The sequence below is a fragment of the Prionailurus bengalensis genome, chromosome A1 (assembly GCF_016509475.1).
Source record: "Prionailurus bengalensis isolate Pbe53 chromosome A1, Fcat_Pben_1.1_paternal_pri, whole genome shotgun sequence".
NCBI classification, from domain to species: Eukaryota; Metazoa; Chordata; class Mammalia; order Carnivora; family Felidae; genus Prionailurus; species Prionailurus bengalensis.
This window is the reverse complement of record NC_057343.1, coordinates 137,745,078-137,754,842: the sequence shown is the minus strand read 5'-3', so window position 1 is coordinate 137,754,842 and position 9,765 is coordinate 137,745,078. Positions and strand designations below refer to the sequence as shown.

The 9,765-nt window shown below is 41.4% G+C and overlaps 1 protein-coding gene across 1 annotated transcript in view; it reads right to left on the bottom strand.

Moving 5' to 3' along the window:
* Nucleotides 1–345: 345 nt before the first annotated feature.
* PTCD2 (pentatricopeptide repeat domain 2) overlaps nucleotides 346–9,765 on the bottom strand; it is a 54,953-nt gene continuing 45,533 nt past the window's right edge. Inside the window, exon 10 of the mRNA XM_043591736.1 lies at nucleotides 346–6,462. Coding sequence (XP_043447671.1) covers nucleotides 6,424–6,462 — 39 coding nt within the window. The 3' untranslated portion in view covers nucleotides 346–6,423. The remainder of the gene's footprint in view (nucleotides 6,463–9,765) is intronic.

Genomic DNA, 9,765 nt, shown 5'->3' with positions numbered 1-9,765 from the left:
ACTGAGGCTTTGAGAGGGTAAATGACTTTTGCAAGGATTTTCCATGCCCACTTTGCCCTTAATTTGCACTTCTAAAGAAAAAAGTTCATGCCACGCTTTTCTTTCATCACACAAGCACTGAGTGCCTACTATGAAACAGACTATTAGGATCTAGGAATCCAAGAATAGCAAGACCAGGACCTGAGGCATGTGAAAGAGTTACATGTGGGGTGCCTGGGTGGCTCAGTAGGGTGAGCGTCCAACTCTTGGTTTTGGCTCAGGTCATGATCTCACGGTTTGTGAGTTCCAGCCCCACATTGGGCTCTGTGCTGACAGTGCAGAGCCTGCTTGGGATTTTCTCTCCCTCTCTGCCCCTCCCCCATTTGATCTGTCTCAAAATAAATAAGCTTAAAAAATTTTTTTTAAAGAGTTACATGCACAAAGATAGCACATACACAAAGTATTTAAGGTATGGTGGGGCTCAACCAAGAAAGTAATCACTATTTTGTGGGTAGGAATACGCTTCTTGTAGGCTTGATGCTTGAAAGACATCTTAAAAGGGATCGGGCACTTTCTCAACCATGAATGCATTACTACCTATAGGCCTGAGAATAGGAGTGGGACTTCCACTGATTCCTACATAGGGTAACCATCTTCAACTCCTAGTTTTGGTGTATGTTTGGTGAAGCCGGATGACACCTGATAATATGGTCTCGCGAATGGAGTCATGGGGTTCCAGAATCAGGACACAGGTTTCACACCTTGTTTTTCCATTAACCCCCTATATGACCTCTGGGAAATTCTTCAAGTACATATGTCTTGGCTCTAGTTTTTGTTAAATGGGCATGAAGTAATCTTTCCCTACATCATGCGAGAGAGAGTAGTAATGACAATTGAATAAGTTAAAACATGAAAAAATTTAAAAAGTTCAAAGCTCTGCTTTCAAGAAGACTGAAGTCATCTAGTCATCTAGAACTGAGCTAGTTCTTCTGTAACATATTTCTTACCACTGCCACCCTGTCCTATGCCCACCATACAAACATGGAGAGGCCGTCATTTTGACTTCATTTTCACAGTTTAAATTTAGCCAAGGGGGAAAATAATAGCTCCTGAGGATGTTTGATGTAATAGGCTACCTCTGAAACACTTTAGAGACACTTCAATTGTCCATCCAAAGTCATGTTGCTGTAACTGTTGGATGATGATGGACAGAGAGAAAGAAGTGTAATGTTTGTGACTGTGACATCATTCGTGCTTTGTGTAGCTTTCAGGACGAGTACCAGGTAGATGACATGTTCTGATGTTCACTGTTGCAATACATTTCATTCTCTGAGAAGTCAAGGACATTCATTTCTGATGTGATAATCCTGTGGTTTACTATTATTATTGCATAAGCAGATGAGCAATATTTTCCTGTGAACAGTCCTTTCATACATATGTCAACCACAGAAGGATGCTGACTATCCTTACCCTGAACCGGATGCTAATGGGGTAGTATTCCAGATAAAGGTCATGGTCACTTTCCCATATATACCCTGGGCCCCATTGTCATCATAGATGAACAGACTAGATATTGAAGGGGAGTATAAAATTCCTCAGAAATAACAATTATTTCATATATGCATGAATCTGGTAACATTATTCCTATGAATAATAAAATAGGATATTGATCTCTTTTAAAATCAAGTCCCTTCGTTTCATTATGCTCTCTGCTCCTTTTCTCACCCTGGGCCTTGGAAAGCTAGCCTCACACTTTTAGGCACTCTCTTATCACTACACAACAGTGTCAGATTGATACAATGTTGTGACATTGTATACACCTCAAAGGATGGTGGTAAGCCTGCTCCAATATACATCATGTTTTGAAAATATTTTCTCTCTTCTGCCCAAGGAGGCTCAAGCAATTCTGGGGTGAAGTTTGGCAACCCTGGATTGGGAAGTGAAGATCACCTTGTTCTATGGAAAGTGAAAGAGGAATTGAAGCAAGGAAGCTGAAGCTCTTCATTTGGTTCCAGAATATCTACTTGCCCCTCTCCCTTGAACACTCCAATTACCAGTGGTCAAGGCATTGTGCTTGGCACAATGCTTCACTGTGGTTAGAAGAATACATGTGTTAAGTATTAAAAGCCCATCATATTCTTCAGCAACAATTCTTATGTTTTTTTAACATACAGTTAAATTAAATTCTTTGATGTGCAGTTTTATGAGTTTTAATGCCTGTATGGATTCATGTAACAACCACCACAATCAGGATACATAAGTTCTGTCACCCTCAAAGCTCTCATGCTCTCCCCTTGTGGTCACACAGTCTCCCTACTCTAAGCCCTTGTAACCACTAATTTGTGCTCACTATAGTTTTGCCCTTTCCAGAAAGACACACAAATTAAGTCAGGCAGTATGTAACCTTTTGAGACTGTCTTCTTTCCCTTAGCATCATGTCTATGAGGCTCATCCACATTGCTGCACTTATCAGAAGCATATTCCTTCTTATTGCTGATTGCTGAGTAGGGTTCTATTGTCCTAAGGCACAATTAATTTGGCACATTTCAGTATGGCGCAAGCCCCAGGAGCCCCTAGAAGAAATGGCACTTGGGTAACGAAGTAAAGAAGTAATTAATATTTACTTCTCGAATTCTATAGCTACTTGTCATACTCATGTTGGATGATCATCTGGAGATAAAAAAGAATAGGCAGTTTTTATTCCAGAGACCCAGGTTTCCCAGTGTGGGTTACTGGCACCATCTAATGCAGTGGTAACCAAAAGAGGGATATTGCCCCCCACGGGACATTTAGTGATATCTTCAGACAGTTTGATTGTCACACTGCAGGAGTGCTACTGGCATCTAGGGTGTAGGGGCCAGGGATGCTATTAAACATCCTACAATGCACAGGATACCTCCAAAACAAAAAGTATTGGTCCAAATGTCATTAGTGCCAAGGTTGAGAAATCTTAGTGTAATGTATCCCAGACATCTCTTTAAAAAATACATTTAATGTGTTTTGGGTTGGGCCAAAAACATCAGCAGGAGAATAGTAGGCTTTTTGAAGGCATTAATTACTTTTCTCCAATTTTTAAATAGCAACCAAGGAAACAAGAGTCAGAAAGACGAAGAGAGTGATTATTCAAACCTATAAAGAAATTGTTCAAACCTCCTTCAAACAACTCTCATTTACCACACAAATTGTGGATCCCCTAGACAACTGTGGCTGCCTATCTCTGTACCAATACATGTCATATCCTCTGCCTGAAATGCCTTCACAATTCTTTTAGCTTGGAGAACTCATCCCTAGGGATCACCATCTTTTGATGCCTTGGTCATGTATCTTTCTTTATGACTCCCAAAACAACTGTCATGAAGAACATGACATTCTTCATAGCACAATTTAATTTATTGGTTTCTTATCATTGTGCTATCTTCTGCAAAGAGTCCAATGCCTGGCACAAGTTGGTGCTCAGTAATTACTGAATCAAGAAAATAATTTTTTAGATATATTTGGATACTCATTCATCCAGATGCTCAACCATTTAATAAATATTTATCAAATACTAAGTGCCACGTAATATGAGTGTTGGAGATATAGGAGTTAGCAAAAGGCATTAAATCCCCTGTCCTCATAGGGCTTACATTCTAGAGCAGCGGTTGGCAAGCTTTTTCTGTAAAGAGCCAGATAATAAATATTTTTGGCTTCATGGACTATGCAGTCTCTATTGCAACTACTTAACTCTAAATAAAACAACCAAACACAACATGTAAATGAACAAGAGCAGCTGTATATTAATAAAACTTTATTTACAAAAATAGGCAGCATTTTTGTAAATAAAAAGGACTGTTATGATTTAGCCCTCATACCACAGTTTTTCAGTTTTAGAGAGAAATCAAATAATAAATAACTAAATACAAAATTCAAGTAGTAAAAAAAAAAACAGAATAAGGAATAGCAAGAAGAGAAGGTGGAATTTAAAGCAGTTGGTCAGGGAAGGCCTCTCTGAGGAGATGACATTTGACAGACATCTGAATGAAGTGAGGGAGCAGGCCAGAGGAAGAGCCAGTGCAAAGGCCCTGAAGCAGGAATGTGCTGGGGGTCTTGTGGGACAGTAAGAAGGCCCGTGCAACAAGAAAGATACAAGCAAGGAAGGTAAGAGTTGAGGTCGCAGAGGTCAAAGGGACCAGACTGGGTTACCATGTGGCCCTGCAGTTGATTCTCAGTGTGATGAGAAGCCTGTGGAGGTTGTGAGAGAGGTAATAACCAATAAGAAGGGGTCAGGGTGACTTTTGACATCCCCTACTTGTCCATTCCGTGGATTTGGGTCAATTAGGAAAAGGAAAATCCAGCCTTGGATTTTAGTCTCCACTTAGTCCCTCTGACAAGCGTCCTTGGGATTGTTGGGATACAATTCAGACAGCTGTGCATCATGGTCCTTAGTCTTATGTGCTGCTGAAGTTGCCTAAGAAACCCCAAATCAAATGGTATCAGATAGTATTCTTGAGACTTTCTAGAACTTTGACATCTTTTGTACGCAAATTAAAGCAATGATTTCTGGGGCCCCATCTCAGTGTTTTGAGGCAAACAGGAGGGTGCTGAATCTTAGAGGTGCCCCTTCCTTTTCCCCAGGGGTCACATCCAATTCCTGAGACCTTTCACCTCTCAGACAAGTACTTTCTTTTCTTCATTTTGAGATAATGTAGAGCAGTATAGATAAAATAGGACAGAGAGTAAGCAGCAAGGTACCTCTCTAAGTTATGGAAACTTGTGTAAAAGAAACCTTGTGGTGACAATGATGGTTTCACTTCCTGTTCTTTGTTGAACTACAGGTTGCCAGGAAAGCCCTGTCACACATTTGCATGCAGGTTAAATTTCTCAAAACCTGAGCCACAACAACTTAGTACCTATGGGGAATATGATACAAATGCTGCTGTGCTGTGGTCATTGTCAGTGGGTAAATTTCTTTAGCAACTTGATGTGGCTGTTTTATTGGATCTGACTGGAACAAATCCAGTCATGGGCTATTTGTTAGTTGCTTTTCCTTCCTTTTGACATACTGTTTTGGACAGAGAGTCTGAGAGACAAGATGGAGAAACAAAATACGTTTTCATTATCATTAAATACTACAGGGGCTTCCAAAATAACACTAGACAAACTCATCATGGGCCAGCATCTTTTACTTTTCTATGTGCTTTTGGAGGTTTTGACACCACGAATGAAAATGTGCTTTCCAAACAGTGTGGACTTTACCTAAAAGTGTTGTCAACTGAGTCATAATGAGCATCGTGGTTCATTCTTTTCCCATTGTTGTCTTCATTAGGTGTACAATTTTCCCTAATCTCACATGCATACAGTCTTCGACTTTTTACCCACAGGTCTGATTAAGCATCTTCTATTCATTTATCAATGTCTAAGAATGAGCAAATGGGGATCAACTCCAAAATAAATATTCCTCTCCTAGTTGCCACGGCCAAATGCAATTTGATCTTGGCTTAAAACAATAAAGATGGAAGTGATGAAATAATACTAATTTTGTGCTAATAAGCATCTTCCAAGCTATAACAGAGGATGGGAAATGTAGTCCCAAAATTGGACTTTAAACTTGGATCTGAACTTCAGAGTTGTTAGTAGGTATCTTAATATTAGGTTTGGAGATGTTGAACTGGCACACACATTGTTATTTCTAATCTGTCCTCTCTGTTTTCCGGGCAAAATGGACACTTGCTAAATATTCTCTGTTGAACGAACTGGGAAAGTGGAAATGTACCTAGGTTGCAGTAAAAGACAGTTTTAGCAGGTTAATCTTGCCCAAGCCCTACTTTGAGGGACTTAACTCATGTGGAAGGCTACATAAGACCCTGGGTATGGGAGTTATATTTGGGGAGCAAATGGGCAGCTCCAAATGGTTTTGTTGCCTTTCTACAGAATATAGCCCCAGAGGCGCTGGTGAGGAAGATGGGGTCTAGGCTTGTTGCTTGCTTCTATCAATATGGCCTATTCAGACTTCTTCCCTTAAAATTAGAGCTTTATGCTAGGGAGAAAACAGGACTGAAAACAAACTGAGGTTTCTCTTAAGTTCCAGTAAAGCAGCCTCCACTCTGAGTCAGTGAGTGAAACAGTGAGGGCACAGGAAGCTAAATTCCGTCACCGAAGAGCCCCAGAAAAAGGGATCTAAAATACTTTTTTTTTTCCAAAGGAGAACGCATTAATAAAATGATGGGGAAGACACAAAATAGAAGAACAGAGAAAGAAGAAAGGGGAAGTAGAATTCAGGAGGAAAAAAATTTTTAAGACATTAGCCCATTGAAATGTGAGCAGAAGGCACAATCACGCCCAACCTACTCCAGCCCGGTTTACCTGCCAAAACTTTAACTCAACGACATGGGACTCCCATCAACTATTTGTCTCAGAATCTGCAAAATGAAGTCAGGAGATCTGCTAGTACCAATGGTGTGCTAGTTATCTTTGTTTCCCCCTATGTATCCAGATGTTTTGCACCTGAGGAGATTCCAACAGAGTGAAATAATCAATAACTTATAAGCCATGTCTACAAATGCAAAGTGAAATGCGGAATTGAGATGGTATGGAGGAGGAAAAGATTTTAAAAATGAACCTGAATGATCCACATGAATAATAGATTTACATTTTTGTTCCAGAACCATGGCCCACTGAGATTCGGATTTTGACTCTAAGGGGATAACAAAGGTTGTTGGAGCCCAGGGGTACAGACGTCCAGAGTTTCCATTCATACAAGTTGGTTCACTGGTTAACTGCTTAGCTCTTGACCTTGTCAAAACAGATCCTGACTGAGCTTCATGACACTGATTCTTTACCTGCAATATACGCATTATGTCATAGTGAGATCACCTCCACTCTGTGCAGTGTAGTGGAAAGTTACCTTCATATGGCCCTCTCTCTACATCCAACATCTAATGGGATAAAAGCCTGCTAACACAGCATGTAAAGACAGATTTAGTTTTGGCCACTGCACTCCAGACTCCTAGAGGAGTGTGACCAAATGCCCATCAACCAGGTGGACGGTGAGTTTTTCATTTCATAAGTGAGAAAAATCAAAGACAATATGTGCGGAATAGCATGTACTATAGGATTTTCCCCTGGGTCTTCTTTTTGGTACCTGTATCCCTGAACTGTTACACTCAAGCCATACCAACTCAGTAGGCCACATTTAGACTACTTAACACTTTCTCTCTTTAATCTCACCAGTTGCACAGAATCTCTTCCAGGTACTTTTGGTTGTTCCCAGAAGTAATCTACTGAAGACTTATTAGCAAAAGTCATCTTCAGCAAGAGCACCCACTGCTCCCCTCTTCCTGGGTCTCGGGTGTTTGTCAGGACATCTTTCACCAGAATCCCAACCCCAGCTCATGGTAATAATTAGTACTCTGCGAAATCCCAAAGTATATTAAAGATGTGTGATAATGAAAAGTTGATCTTCGACCTACTCTTAGAAATGGACAGGGATGAATACACCAGAATACTGAGATCCCCCTTACTTTAAAGGAGAAAGCTCCAAGTAAATCAGTGATGATGGCAGGAAGAGACAGGTTGCGGTTTGATGGATTTGGGTAGGGAGAAAAGACAGAATAATTAAGAGCCTAATTCCTTGTTTGGTTATTTTTTTTTTAACATTTATTTTTTGAGAGACATAGAGACACAGAGCACAAGTTGGGGAGGGGCAGAGAGAAGGGGACCCAGAATGTGAAGCAGGCTCTAGGCTCTGAGCTGTCAGCACAGAGCCCAACATGGGGCTCGAACCCACAAACTGTGAGATCATGACCTGAGCCAAAGTCAGACGCTTAACCGACTGAGCCACCCCTAATTCCTTTTTACTTCTTTCCCATACCAATATGATTTTAGTAAATAATAGCAAACCATTCATTCTGTATTTTTTTCCTCTTAATTTAGGAGGAAACCCCTTCCCAAGTGAGACAAAGGCTCATTCTTTTTCTTTCATAAGGAGCTGAAGATGTTTTTTCATGAAACATCTAGCGTATGCCCACATACACTTGCATCAGAATGCTATCTACAGAGGATCATCCTGTTTTCTCTCTTCTAAAAACACCCTTTCAACACGAGAACTCTCAATATGAGTGAAGGGAATATTCTGTTTCCTCCCTGAAGTCTATCTACAGCTACCTTTGCCTTCTAGCCTGCAATGTGGACCTCTGTTCTCCCTGAATTCCAGAAATGAAAGATACCTTTTAAAAACAGTGACTCTGGGCGCCCTCTGCTGTCTACTTAAGTTGTTCAGCTGTATATGAGTGATAAGAGCAAAGCATGAAGCTGGGGAGGGATTACACCTTACACAAACATTAAGTATGTATGTGTGTCTATGTGTATATAGCACATGCATATATATGTATGTATGTGTGTATGCATGTATATTTTAACCTTTTTCACTCAGTGGCCCCTTCGAGGTTCTGCTGAAAAGTGCACATATGAGCATGTGCATGCACACATATACACACAGCCACCATTTGGACACACAATACAGAGACAGAATTAAAAACATGAGCTCTGGCAGCAGACCACCTGTGCTTGCCCACTCCCTGGTATTACATCTATGGTCAAGAACTTAACTTCTCCCAGCTTGTTTCGTCACCGGTGAAATGGGGTTTTCCTGAGCGTTAAATGAGATACTGTCTACCACGTGCTTGGTACAGAGACAGCCTCGCAATCATTAACTCTTATTATGTGTTAGCAGGTTTTTTAAATGTTATAAACCCTAGCATACAAAGCATGTTGTTGTGAAATTCCCTGTTACTTCAGCACCGATGTGTCAAAGAAATGGCTCTGCTAATCTAAATTGGAAATGACATTTCCTTTGCTCTCCATAGTTTTAAACAGGATGATAAGCCCGATGGCCCCAAAGCCTCATGTGGAGTTGCTTGATCTCTCCTGGCTTCTCAGTGAGCAGCATTCCTGTTGAATTATCTTTGGACGGGCACGTAGCCATCATGGCACTGGCTACAATCAGAACATACTCTTTCAACTGATACTAATTCAGTAATTCCCAGCCATGAAAGTGAAGGAAGGCCTCCTTAATCCCCTTGAACCTTAATGGTTACATAATGTGCCCCCCCGGAGTGCAATGGGGTACATCAGGAGGCTCTCCTGCTGAGCTGCCAGGCATGTGCCTTGGATTCGTGGATTTGAAATCAGTTCAAGTTGTAGGGCAGTCACTTTGTGGAGGTTCTGTCTTCCTTTGTGATGTCACTTGTAATTCGACGGGATGATCTTGCTGACCGGCAACAAGGGAGATCTGTGGAATGTGTGACGTGGTGCTGCTGGGCTCTTCTGGGTGAGGAGGTTGGCCTGACTTGTGATAGGAAAAAGGAATCAGCAAAGATGAAGGATGTGAACATCACTAATCAGGCGATGCATTTCCCAGGCAGGCCTGCAGGTGACAGACCACGATTCCTCGATGTCTTCCAGGTGGGCTCAGGGGCTGCTGGTGCATTTTCCTCTCAGAGCCTAATTAAATGAGGTCTTCTATCCCAGACACCTGGCTTTGGAGTATTTCAGCTGTAGGGCACTGATTAGCAGCCAAACGTGGGGTTCTTTTCTTTCTGCTGGGCCTTCTTTTCCAGACCCCACCTTTAATCACTGTGGTAAATATGCCTCTGAGTCTCGTGGAGGTCACAGTCCCAGAAGATCAACTCAATAAGGTACGTAAGTGGGTAGAATGTGCAGTTCAGCAAGGTTCTGAACTCTTCCATTAGCAGCTGGGAAAACTCGAGTAAAACTGTTGTACCCTCCCCCTATCCCCTTTTCTCCCCA